Source organism: Saccopteryx bilineata, chromosome 6 (assembly GCF_036850765.1).
Source record: "Saccopteryx bilineata isolate mSacBil1 chromosome 6, mSacBil1_pri_phased_curated, whole genome shotgun sequence".
Lineage (NCBI taxonomy): Eukaryota > Metazoa > Chordata > Mammalia > Chiroptera > Emballonuridae > Saccopteryx > Saccopteryx bilineata.
The window spans coordinates 140,260,452-140,273,990 of NC_089495.1; the positions used below are offsets into that span (position 1 = coordinate 140,260,452).

Below are 13,539 nucleotides of genomic sequence, written 5' to 3' on the forward strand. Positions count from 1 at the left end.
GCTGCATCTGCTCTGGACGTGTCCATACCAGCCTTCCTGTGCGCGCCCCCCAAACTCTCCGGGTGGTTGTCCCTGCCCGCCCTGGGGGTCGGCCTGGAGGAAGTGTAAAGGTCAGGGTAGAGTGGCAGAGGTGAGCTGGAGAAGTAAGCAGGACCTTATCAGCCATGGAACATTCTAGACTCCTCTCTAGGAGTGATGACAAATCACTGAAGGGTGTGAGCTGTCTCTCAGGCAGGGAAAATATGTTGGTAGTGAGGTAAGAGCCATGGGCTAGATGGGGGGCAGTGGAGGTGGGTGGGAGCTGGGGGTCCAGGGAGGCTAACCTTGCTCGAATTTTGCACCCCTGGATTTGGGAAAGCGTTCCCAAGGTCCATTGATTCTCCTTTCCCCCCCCCCTTAGACCAGACAGCCAGCTTTCCACAAGGCAGGATCAATGGCTACCTTTGGACTGATCGCCTGGATCAGTTCTCCTACGTCCCACTTCGGTAGAACCTCATTTTTCTTTACAGAGAACTTATTGTTGAGGCCTATGTTCTCCACTCACAGCACTGCCCCGAGACACAGCCCCTCGACAGGCTGCCGAGCCGGGGTTTGTGCCGCCCGGACGCCCGGGGAAGGACCTCTGTGCTCGGGCTGGCGGGGTGGCTGACGCCTGTCCTTCCCCACGCAGGTGCCTGACAGTCCTGCGGCCGTCCTCCCAGCCCAGTACGTCTGTGCCCCGGACAGCAAGCACACCTTCCTGGCGGCCCCCGCGCAGCTCCTGCTGGAGAGGTTCCTCCAGCACCACAGCCACCGCTTCTTCCCGCTGTCCCTGAAGAACCGAGGCCACCCCGTGCTGCTGGTCGACTGCTACCTGAACCTGGGGTCTCAGGTAACTTCCGGCTGGGGCACCGTCGGACCCACCGGTCCGGAAACGGCCTCCGACAGGGGTGCAGGGACCTAGGACTCGGGACTAGAACTAAGCTGCTTTGCTCGGGTATTGACTCCACAGCAGATGATGACAGGTGGAGAGAATTTAAGTGGTTTTGCCTCAATATAATAATAATATTCAAACCTAATTTTGATGCCAAAATATTTGATTCTTCAATGAGTTAACTCTGGATAAATAGGTAAATCTAGATAAATCTCTTGGAATTAATTTTTAGGATATAAAATTGAAAATAACACAAAAATATTGTGTCTGCCCTCCCCCCTCCAACCGTTAAGCTTGAACAAGCAGTTAGCATTTTAGATGCAAAGCCCCTCCCCTAACATTGCGGAATATTTCATGGGAAAACAACGTGTGTTTCTCTTGGCTGCCCTCTCTTTTCAGATTTCTGTGTGTTATGTGAGCTCCAGGCCTCACTCCTTAAACATCAGCTGCTCTGACTTCATGTTTAGCGGACTCCTACTCTACCTCTGTGACTCTTTTGTGGGAGCTAGCTTTTTGAAAAAGTTTCATTTCCTGAAAGGTAACTTCTCATACTCTTATCCTGGACCTTGACTAGAATATTTGCTGTCAGCTGGTGCCTCTGAAGAGGTGACTTCTGGTTGTAGTCCTTATTTGCCAGTGGGTAAACTGAGGCTCACAGAATGGGAATGCAACTGCCAGGAAGGAACAGGGGGGTGTGGAGGGATGGGACCCCAGGGCGGCTCTCTTTCCCTCATGCCTGTTTGGGTAGAAATGAGACACAGTCCCTTTTTCTTTTTTTCTTTCTGTTTATTCTATTGATTTTAGTGAGAGAGGAAGAGAGAGGTAGAGGAACATTGATCTCTTCCTGTATGTACCCTGACCCGGGATCGAACCAGCAACCTCTGCGCTTTGGGATAATGCTCTAACCCAGTGGTCTCCAACCCCTGGGCCACAGACCGGTACCGGTCCATGGGCCATTTAGTACTGGTCCGCAGAGAAAAAATAAATAACTTACATTATTTTCATTTTATTTATATTTAAGTCTGAACGATGTTTTATTTTAAAAAAATGACCAGATTCCCTCTGTTACATCCGTCTAAGACTCACTCTTGACGCTTGTCTCGGTCACGTGATACATTTATCTGTCCCACCCTAAAGGCCGGTCCGTGAAAATATTTTCTGACATTAAACCGGTCCAAGGCCCAAAAAAGGTTGGGGACCACTGCTCTAACCAACTGAGTTATTTGTCCAGGGAAGACACACCCCTTTCTTTTAGGAAGTAACAGATAGGTTCAACTTCTGTGTTCTTTTTCAGTCCAAATTTTTAACATCTGCACCTAGTTCCCCATAGATGTTTCTTCCTTCTGGTAGATAAGTTCTTCCTAGTTTTGAGGTACTGTATACTTCTTGACTTTTAACTCTAATCTTTTTCCTTCTGTAGCTGTTTTCTTGCTAGAGAAACAACTTGCTATGTTCAGACTGGCGGACATTCATTCTGTGTGACTTGAAAAAATTAGTTCCAATCTAGGTGGGGGTCCCTACCGAATGTGCACTTTTCTGTGGCTGTCTCCACTCTGATCTTCTTGTCCAGCATGGAGTTGCTGAGCACCACACAGTGGAAGGCTTTGGGAAACAGTGAGAGGCTTCTACAACAGCCTCTGCCCTTGGGAAGCATTTCGTCTTCCCAAGGGCAGGAGAATAGGGCATGTAGGTAGGAAGGTAGGTAGGCAGTGGAGAGAGAGCCAGACCAACAGTATAAATATATATGTGGACATAAATGATGTCTTGATTCTGCTAGGATTCAAGAGGAGGGAGAAGTCACCTAGTCGGGCAGGTGAGGAGAAATGGGAACTGCAGTGGCCCAAATAGGTGGTCACCTGGGGTGGGACAAGAAGGTGGGCTTGGAGTGGTCAGGTGGCCAGTTCACACCCAGGGCTGCAGCTGAGAAAGCTAGGTTTGGGGCCTGACCATCATGTTTTTAATTCTCCTCCTCCGTGCCCTTCTCTGTCACTGTTTCTCCTGCCTCTCTGTGACATCCCCTGCCAGACCTGCCAATCCCAGCACAGTATCTGTCTTGCTAAGATTGTGAAGCATTCCAGAGGCAAGAGGAGGTCCCTTGGACATCTGGTCCTTCTCTTCGAAGCAGCATTCGTGTATTTCTTTCTAGCATGCAGAATACAGACAGTAGGTTTTGGTTGGATAAACTCACCTGTCTTCCTCCCACGCCTCTGTCGTGTCCGTGCAGGTGCAACCTTGTGTGTGATCTGTCAGGACCGGAACTCCCTCCGCCAGACGGTGGTCCGCCTGGAGCTGGAGGAGGAGTGGCAGTTCCGACTGCGCGACGAATTCCAGACGGCCAATGCCAAGGAGGACCGGCCGCTCTTTTTTCTGACGGGGCGACACATCTGACAGAGGCACCAGCGGGTTTTTGGGAAGAGTAGATGGAGCCTTGGAATCTCACGCTGTTGAGGCTGAAGGAAGAATTAGAAACCACGGGATGTTTGACCTGTAATGGGCCCCAGAGACTGTCCTGTGCAAGCCCCTCGTGGTGTGCGCTAGGGAACCGAGGCCCAGAGGTGATGGAGACTTCTGGAGAGTGACCAGTATCGGTGGGTGGGCGAGCAGGAACTTGAACCCAACCTACCTCCCGCATTCTGGGCCAGCCGCATTGCTCTGGGCTGTGTCAGTGTCCATGTTACGAAGAACAAAGTTTTGCCTACTGTCTGGTCATCCATATGCTTCCATGGACAAAGAACTTGACTTGAGTTCTCAGCCTCTTGGGTTATCTCACAGAGGTGCCAGGATTTCAGGCGATGTGTGCGGATTTGAGCTATGTGGGTTTCCCTATTGTCTGCCACAAAGCAAGATTCTATATAGAAAAACATTGTAACTGTCAGGGCTGCAGACAAGGAAAAGCTAAGTGGGTCACTGAATAAGAGTTAGGTAATTGCCTAGTAGTTTGCTTTTTAAAAAGCCAGCCCAGAGGTATCAACTTTAATAAAGACAAATTGTTACAATTCAGAGCAAATATGATCCTATTAAAATAGTACATTACAGGGTAAATACCCTATCTCTTAGGGCCAAAGTGAAAAGAAACTTTCTTTAAAAGGTTTCAGGAAGAACATTTGGTTATGCAGGTGGACCTTAAGAAACAGATTTGCCTTACAAAGGGAAGAGGACCAAATGGCTTACTTGAAATAAAAACAGCCAAAGTGATATGTAAACAACTTGATAACTCGACTTCTGACCCACAATTTAATGAAGCTCAGTTTTCAGTTCCTTAAATAGCTTGTCTTTTCTTATGAATGCTTGGTCCCTGACCAGAAAGGAAGGGGGACAGACCAGATGATAACAGGGATGTCCCATGATACACTTTCACTTGCCTGCCAGAGGGGTTTTTAAATTAGCATTATAGAGCACTACCTACAGGCCAGCCATTGGGCCACATGTGTTCACAGTTAATGATCTTGGTAAATCCTTCCCATAGCACGGGGTGGGTGGAATTACTCTTCTATTTGAAAGATGAGAAGGTTGAGGAGCACCTCACCAAGATAACAGGGCTGGAAGGGAGCAGACGCACAGGCCAGACTGCTGGGTTTGGATGCCACAGTCCGTCTTCCTCACCACGCTGCTTCTGGAGTGGCCCGAGACCAAAGGAAAAGTCGAACGGCACTCCAGAAATGGGTCATCAGAGCTCACTTTTGTGTATTTATCATAGGGATAAGCACTCTCGTGGATAACAGTTCAGGAAGAAACGATTTTAAAAGATGATGCCAAAGAATAAATGTCCATCTTTTCTCCCCTAAGAAAAGTTCATGGGTAAAAAATATTCAGATCACTGTTTATAAAGTCATTTCCTTCGTAATGTCATCATTCCTATTTTGGAATAAAAACTTACCTCCTTTAGTTGTATTTGTCTTTTGTAAATAGGCAGCTTTGTGCTGTTCTCCCCATTTTATTAGTTAATTTAAACTTAAATAATTGTACCAGCCTTTAAAATAAAGTAATGCATTTGTTTCTTTAATGGGTATTAATTACATCATTTTGAGAGGAAAATGTGTGGCCAGTGGCTTCAAACTCGAGTGGCATGGCAGAAAAGACAGTTTTGGAAAAGGACTTAGACGAAATCTGTACAAATGAGGACTTAATATTAACATGTGGGAGAATGGCTGAAAGACGAAAAGCAGACATTGGAAATGGAGGAAAGTGCAACTGAAAATGTACCAAGAAGCCTGCCATGTAGGAAGAAGGTTTTAGGGGTTCTCTGAGCTTCACAGTGGCTAAAGGAGTTGGAAGGGGACCGGGGCTTTTGTTAGGATGGTTAATGGAAGTAATTGGAGCAGCTCTGCCTGCCATACTCCCATACTCAGCTGACTTAGGCAGAGAGCAGTGAGAGTTAATGGATGGTAGTCTTAGCTAGTGGCACAGTGGCTAGTGCGTTGCCCCAGAGCACCGAGGGCAGTGGCTCGACCCCATGATTGCCAGTTCAGTCCCTGGTCAGGGCACATATGAGAAGCAAACAATGGCACAACTAAGTGAAACGAGTTGATGTTTCTCTTGCTTCCTCTCTCTGCCTTTATCTTAGAAAAAAAAGACAACTCTCGCCCCTACACACACAAAGAGTGGATGCTACATAGTTATGTGTAGACTAGAGAATAAATATTAGAATTGAGAGGAGACAGCTGTTTTCCATTACTAGGCTTGTATTTGATATTTTTTGACATGAAAAACAAGTTTATGTACCTTGTTTTTTAAAATGTTTAATTTCTAAAATTCAAAATATATCCTAGGTTTTTCCTTCTGAGTTCCTTTCATTTGCAAACATAACATTTTAATAGCACTTTAAAATCAGTACAAAATATCTTAATTGGGTGCTGTACCCTAATAAGGGGGCCTCAACTGTGCTTTTTCATCTTAACGTTCACAACTCAACACCAAGAGAAGAATACAGCACTGTTCATGACAATGATTTTAGTTTGTTACAGAACCAAGTTGTTTTTTTTTTAATCAATAATGGCATACTTACCAAATTGTAACTTTAATGCCAGTCAAAACACATCAAAGGTACAAATATGTTTAAAGGTAGTAATTAATCTTTGGAATTTTAAAATCTTTCTGGAAAGACTACAGGTTTTTTAACTTTCAAAAGCCATGAGCAATTTTATTGGTTAAAAACTGATTAATATAGACAGTGAACTCACTGATAAGACATTAAAAAGAAAGGTGAACCAAAATAATCCTAATTTGAGTGGTTATTTTGTTGTGTTAACACAACAGATGGTATGTCTCAAATATATATGTATATATATTTTTGTATTTTTCCAAAGTTAGAAACGGGAAGGCAGAGAGACTCCTGCATGTGCCAGACTGGGATCCACCCGGCATATCCACTAGGGGGCGATGCTATGCCCATCTGTGGCATTGCTCTGTTGCAGCTGGAGCCATTCTAGCGCCTGAGGCAGAGGCCATGGAGCCATCCTCAGCACCTGGGCCAACTTTGCTCCAATGGAGCCTTGGCTGTGGGAGGGGAAGAGAGAGATAGAAAGGAGAGTGGGAAGGGTGGAGAAGCAGATGGGTGCTTCTCCTGTGTGCCCTGGCAGGGAATTGAACCTAGGACATCCACATGCCCAGCTGACATTCTCCTGCTGAGCCTACTGGCCAGGACCTTAATTTAAATATATATTTAATGTATTTGTTGAATAATGCAATTATACTAAAAGAATTCATGCATAAACCATCAAAAGTCTGCCTCTAGCACATTTCACAGTTTCATTGTGTTGGTCAGTCTGCACCACATGAACTTGGCAAAGTAGCATATTTTTGACACATACCTTGCTTGATACTTTCCCCCAAAGTCTGTCTAACTCCAAAATAGGTACAGCCTAGGTGTGACCAGGTTAGGAGAAGTGGTGGAACGCAGCTATCAGGCATTTTGAGTATGCAGTGACAGGTTTATTGCCAAAGTCAGATCAGGGTGCAGCAGTGCATTGCCTATTCCCCTAGTTAATTCTGTCACAGCTCAGAACCCTTGTGGAGGCTACTGGGAGGTCAATGAGTGTCCCATGCTCCATGGCGCTGATGTGCATGGGCCAGCATTGTGGCAGGAAGTGTTCAGACTGCTGAGGTTGGAGGTCATGAATAATCTACCTGATGTCATGGTAGAAGGAGGAGCTCCCACTGTTCTGACCATTGTCGAGGTCCTTGGGTCACCAGTTACTATTCTGCGGCTGTGAGGGTCCTTTTGTGTGTGTGTGTGTGTGTGTGTGCACGTGTGCACAGGTTTTTAGTATATATATTTTTTGTCTCCTTTATTATCAGGTCCAGATTTGGGTTAGGAATTTGATAACCTGCAAAAATGTCTGCTATAGGAAGTGGATTAAAAAGAAATTAGGGCTCCTTTCTAGCTGGTTCTGAAAAATTCTCTTTATAGAGACCATGGTAAGCAATTCTGAAGCAAATGCTTTCTTATTGGGTTTAACTTTATGGTTTTCTGTATTCTTGTTAAGGCTGCAGTTGGTATATGTATTTCTTTTGAAATTGCTATTAATGTTGAATGTTCTGCACAAAACCCCATTACACTGGGGGTTCTGTCTGTCTAGCTAGTCACGGGGCCAATTTTGCTGATAAGAGCAGAAAGAAGCATGGGGTGGGTTGTGAAACCTCTATAGACGCCCCAGGTAATTCTTACACCCAATAATATTTGGTTACCACTTCTGCAAGGGTGGGAAGAAAGAGACTTTGAGTTAATTTTAAATTCTGGACTTCTCTTAAGGCTTCACCTTGGCTGTAAAATGGGGCAATGAGACCCAATTTTCTAGGTTGTCCTGAGTATTAGAGGTGAAAATGTAGCCTTACCTAGGTGGAAATATGTAGTGAGCCACGGGTCTCTAGCACAGGGAGCATGCCTGAGGCAGTTTCTGGTTCCCGGTCCGCAGACTTCAGCTCCTGCTTCTGCCCCTTAATGACAGCAACGAGCAGGGCCAGGCCAAGCGAGGTACCCAAACGAGCGACAGCAGGATGCGGGTCCTGTGGGGCGTCAGCAGGTGGTGGGCGCACAGGGTCTGATGCAGAACCAGGCAGTACTGTGCGCTTGGGCTGGACACGCCGAGCACCATGGCGTAGGCGCGCAGCCCAGATCTCCGCAGACCAGGATCAGTGGAACCACACAAGTTGTAGAGTTCCACGGCACGCCGACCAGCAGAAGCAGCAGCAGCAAAAGAACACGTAGCGCAGGTGCCCAGCAGCAGCAGCAGCAGCAGCAGCAGCAGCAGCAGCAAGACAGCAAGAACAGGGTAGCACAGGCGCCCTGGGGCCCGGCCCGCATTTTCAGCACCACGTGTGCGGACAGCGCATTGCTCTCTGAGCCCAGCGCCAAGATGAGTGCAGCGTTCTCAGTGAACTGCACCTTGGCTCAGAGGCCCTGCCCACATCCAGATGGAAGTCCAGGTTCAGGGCTGGGCTGCGCTGGGGCTGGGTCTACCTCTGGTGGGCTGCTGGTCTCTATCCCCCTTCCACAGCCTGTGCTCCCTGGAGACTGGGCGAGCCCCTGGTTAGCAAGTGCCTCCAAGTCTCTGAGAACTTCCAGATTGGGAGGACATGATCCCACTCTCCCCAAGGGTGCCCCTGAGCAAATGCATGACTGAGAGTATAAGCCTGTTGCCATGGTTACACTTCTAGTTCAGTTCCACCCAGAGAAGCCCATGCTGGCTGGAAAGTGGCCTCCTTTAGGACCTGATAGACTATTGTTGGGCTGAATGCTACTCACATGCTAGCTGTATGAACTTGGACAAGTTTCTTAAACCCCTTGCAACCCATTTGTGCATTTGAAAAGTATTACCTACATTGTGGAGTCTCTGTGAAGAATAAATGAGGGAATATGTGAAAGCTTGGGAGCTGCCGCGTAGTGTGCACCGGGGGGTGTGCTGCTGTGCACTGTCCCAGAGACACCTACCTGCTCAGGGACTTGCCAGCACGTCATCATTTTGCAGCTGTTGTTCTCGGTGATGGCTGTTTCAATGCCACACTGATATCCCCAAGGAAGTCCTTTGTCACTGGCAGATGCATCCTCATGGTATCACCCTTTCCCAGTCCTTTGAGGATGTCATTCCTGGAGCAGAGGGAGGAAGTATCCCTGCTGCTTTTTATTGGGACCTTGACTGACCTAGTGTAAGTGTGTGATAAAGGGCTGTGATCCAAAGTATACACAGAACTCTGAAAGTTCAACAATAAGAAAACCAACAATCCAATTAAAAAATAGGCCAAAGACATTAATAGACACTTCATTGAAGAAGATATGCAGATGGAAAATAAGCATATGAAAAGACACTCCTCATCTGTGTCATCGGGAAAATGCAAATTCAAATAACAATGAGTTACTGATACATACCTACTAGAATGGCCAAACTCTGTTGTCAGTGACAACACAAAATCTCAACAAGGATGTGGAGTGTCAGGAACTCTCATTCACCGCTGTTGGGAATGCAACGTGGTGCAGCCACTTTGGAAGACAGCTTGGCGGTTTCTTACAAAACTAAACATACCCTTATCGCAGGACCTGGCAATTGCACTCCTTTCTATATACTCAGAGCAGTTGGAAAAACTTGTATCCACACAAAAACCTGCACACACATTTGTAGCACATTTATTCATGATTGCTGAAACTTGGAAGCCGCCAAGATGTCTTTCAGCAAGTGAATGGATAAACTGTGGTCCATTCAGACAATGGAATCTTGTTCAGTGGTAGAAAGAAATGTGCTATTAAGAAGCCATGAGAGAAGACGTGGAGGGAGAGAGAGATGACAAGGTGAGTACCGAGGATTTTTAGGGCAGTGAAACGACTGTATGATGCTCCAATGCTGGATACATGTCATTATACAGTTGTCAAAACCACAATATATAACACCAGGAGGGAAGCTTATTGTAAACTAAGGGTTTCAGTGACAATGATGTGTTAATGTAGTTCATCAGTTGTAACAAAGGGACCCCTCTGATGTGGGGTGCTGATAGTGAGGAAGGTTGTCTAAGTGTGGGAACGGGATATATGAGAACTCTCTGTACTTTGTTTTGTCATGAATCTAAACTGCTCTAAACCCCCTACTAGTTTATTAATTTAAAAAATCTGATGTGCCTTCCCCACTGTGAGGTACTGTTGGAGCTAAGGGTGAGTAAGGGCTGGATCTCATCCTAAGGGCCCATGAGGTGGGTGGGATGATGAGACATGAACTCTATTAACTCCCTGGCACATACTCAGTGTCAGCTAAGGGGAGTGGACAGTGAGGACTCCGAGCCCCACCTCCGCCTGGCCAGGTGAGCTTCTCCGTGACCATTTCCTCTCCTGGAAAAGGAAAATACCTAACCTTGAGAATTAGAGAGGACACGTGCACAAAAACACTTGGCACACGGAAGGAACTCAGAAACGTCAGTCTCAACCTCATCCTATCCCCAACAGGACAAAGGGTGGAACAGTTATGATGGGGCAGAGAGATCAGGGAAGGTTCCGTGGAAGGAGGTTGGACCTTGGCCTAGAAAGTGGACAAGTGTGAAAAGGGGAGGGGGGCAAGGCATTCTGGAAAGAGGTCAGAGCATAAACTAAGGTTCAGAAAGGGCAAAACCCAAAGTGCTCTTGGGGGTTCACAGGTCACTGCCAGACTCTGCACTGGCAGCCTGGAGGAAGGGATATCCTCTGGGTTCTTTGCAGCTGGGGACAAACAACGGAAGTGTTTGAGAAGTTCAGCGTGGTTCTAGCTGCGGTCCCTTGGGGCGGTGATGGACTCCTGGAGCTCTGTTATAGGGCAAGTTGGAGAGCTCACGGAAATCCAACATACAACAGAGGCTCAGTTTCTTTGTCTGTGAAATGGAGCCATTAAAGCCTCCCTCAGAGTGATGGTGAGGATTAACAGCTGCCAGGCAGTGTGTTAAGGGCTCTTGGTGCATGGCCTCAAGTGTCCCCACAACAGTCCGAAGAGAGGGAGACTATTTTTATCCCTGTGTTTCCCAGATAAGGAAGTGAGGGCTCTTAGAAGCTGAGGGACTTGCCCTGAGTCAGAACAGCGTCTAAAGGTCAGAGTCAGACCGATGGCCCAGGTTTGTGTGACTCAGGTTCTGAGATGTAACCGTCACTCAGAGAGCTTGGGAGCCCTGTCATGGCTCACGTCCTATTTCGAGGTGAGCCAGCCAAACCAGTGCTGGCTCTCAGAGGCCCTCCCTCCAGAGCAGCAACATGCCTGTTAGCCTGATTGTCCTGCAGGTGACACGCGCTGTCGGCAGGGCTGGGAGCCACCATCCGGGCCCAGAGCACCCAGCATCATGTCCCCTCTCCTTCCTGGAGGCTGCCCAGGACTGCGCCTTCCTGGCCGAAGCAAGGACGCCGGGTCTGCTGCGGTCAGAACAACTGCCCCCTGTGTACATACTGTGCTTCCATCAGATTTCTGGTTAAATGATAAACATGGCTACATCTTATCACCGGTTGGTCATGAGGTCCTTAAAATATCTCGACAGGATGAATTAAAAATAGGAAGAGTGGGGTGACCCAGCTCAGTAAAAGTGTCTTAAAGTGTTGTCATTGTCTCCCTGACGCCTCAGGACATTTTGGGGCATTCAGACTGTGGGAAATATTCCAGGGGTGGGGTGGGGGCCCCCAGCTGTAAGGCTGACCAGAGGCGGCACCTGGGGAAGCCACTGACTCCTGAACCTGTAAGGGGCGGGCAGCTTGACCCATGGCATTAGCCGGGACACGCTGGCACCATTCATGTATTCTTGTTCTACTCTCTCAAGCCACCTGGGGTGGATCTGTGGTCGGGGGCCCCCTCTGCAAGGAGGAGGCACCGCAGTGAAACCAGAGAAAGCCTGGCTGGGGAAGGATTTGGAAAACCAAAGAGGGTGCTTCAAAGAGCCGACTGGCTCGAGTTGGAAGACGTCAGGGGCAGTCGCAGAGTTGCAGGCTGCAGAGACTTGAGTTGGGGCGGGTCTCAGTGGTAAGAGCTGTCAGAGCCTGACTCATCACTTGGCTGTATGTTTGCCTCCACTGTTCTCTCTTTAACCTTCTTCCTTTCAGAGGCCGTGGCTTCCCCCTGCCCATGTGCTCAGATTCTAAAGGCCCTGGCTTACCCTGCCATGGGCTCAGGGGTCCCCCCTTTCTCTCTCAGGGTGAGATCACAGAGTGTCCCCCACTCTGTCCCTGTCACAGCAGACCAAAGCCTCTGTCACCCACTCTTGCAGCAGCTGTCTGCTCTCAGCCTCCCCAGGAACTGCCCTCGTTATGTGTGTCTCTACCACCCGGCTGCAGGTCCCTCTGAAACCCGGGCTTATCACCTCAAGACCCCAACTGCTGGCAGGACGGGAGCTGGATTGCCCACCCTGCTTTTGAAGTCAGCCTGGCCCTGTGCTGCGACTTCCTGCCTTGCAACCCGAGGCCAGTTCTTCAAGCTCCTATTTTTGACCTGTAACCTTATAGGGTGGCTGTGCAGGTTAGACACCAGCATGCAGCTTAACTGCTTAGCTCCTGGTGTGGGAGAAGTCTTCCAAACCAGAGAGCTGTCGTGGTGATGGACGTGGCTGAGCCTGAGGGAGGTGACCACCGTGGCCCACTGACCTAAGCTTTTCTGACTTCTCCAGCGATGTGGGGGTGACTCGGAGGAACAGAAGAAAGGGTTCCTCAGAGCGTTTGTGTGTAATCTGCACAGCCTTTGGCGAGGTTTCCTGCCCCCCAGCACGTGAAATGGTCCCTCCCTCTCACCTCCTCCTATCAAATCCCCTCTGGTCTGAATCCCAGCTCTGTCTTTAATGTTGTGTGACCTTGGGGAAGTTAGTCTCTGAGCCGTATGGCACCTGAGAGAGCTGGAGAGGAGAGAATGAACCAAGTGCTGGTTGCTGGCCAGCAGGGGTCCTGCGCCCAGCCCGTCTCCCCTCCCCCAGTCCAGAGAAGCTGGTGCCTGTGGCACCCTGCCTCGCTTAGGGGCTGGAGTTGTCTCCTTGTGGTCAGCCAGTCCCCAGGTAGGAGAGGATCTGCAATTTAACACTCTGCCCTCTCCCTGAGCCTTGTGACTTGGCCGGGCTCCTGGGGTGGAAAGGGAAGCCGCCCATCCCAGGGGTTCAGTGTCCTGCTCCTGAGAGTGTGAAATGAGTCACTGAGCGACACTCTTCTCCCAGGGCTTGTTGGCGGTGGTGCAGGCAGCCCGCATCCCAGGCCAGGCCATGGAGAAGCAGGACAGCACCTGCGGCTCCAGCTGGGAGTCTTCGCAGGACAAGAGCCACCCGGACTCGCCTTGGTCGTGGGTAAGCTGTGCGTGGCCATTGCACACCGCCATCCCTAGGAGGAGTGTGTCCAGGGGACCCACGGGTCATTTGTGCTGGGAGGGTATCATTTAGGATTTGTGCATTTGCATTTCTTCAAATAAATGGCGAGATGGCTGCTTTCTGCTACGAAGGTTGCATTTATGGAGGTTTTAGAACTTATTCAAAAATTCAAAACTCTTTTTCTTTACTTTGGATAAAAAATAACTAGTTGCTTTGGTCACTAAGGAGGGACACAGGGTGTTTTGAGGGTTTCCGGCTGCCCCTCCCCAGGCATGGTGTGGGGACCTCACCTGTCTGTGCAGAGGGCAGAGGAGGGGCCCCGAGCATCACAGTGACGCCCCCCATGCAGACAT

General features: G+C 48.7%; 2 protein-coding genes across 3 annotated transcripts in view; both read left to right on the forward strand.

The window, feature by feature from the left end:
* Window positions 1-3,913, forward strand: part of GREB1 (growth regulating estrogen receptor binding 1) — a 121,044-nt gene extending 117,131 nt beyond the window's left edge. Inside the window, exons 31-33 of the mRNA XM_066236264.1 lie at window positions 671-871; window positions 1,313-1,451; window positions 3,138-3,913. Of these exons, the coding sequence (XP_066092361.1) occupies window positions 671-871; window positions 1,313-1,451; window positions 3,138-3,301 (504 nt within the window). The 3' untranslated portion in view covers window positions 3,302-3,913. The remainder of the gene's footprint in view (window positions 1-670; window positions 872-1,312; window positions 1,452-3,137) is intronic.
* Window positions 3,914-12,735: 8,822 nt separating this feature from the next.
* The window catches only part of LPIN1 (lipin 1), a 126,347-nt gene continuing 125,543 nt past the window's right edge, over window positions 12,736-13,539 (forward strand). The window contains exons 1-2 of one of the 2 annotated variants that reach the window (XM_066234024.1): window positions 12,736-12,883; window positions 13,040-13,165. In XM_066234024.1, the coding sequence (XP_066090121.1) occupies window positions 13,085-13,165 (81 nt within the window). In that variant the 5' untranslated portion in view covers window positions 12,736-12,883; window positions 13,040-13,084. Of the gene's footprint in view, window positions 12,884-12,993; window positions 13,166-13,539 lie in introns of those variants that run through there. The other variant, XM_066234025.1, reaches the window with a different exon arrangement.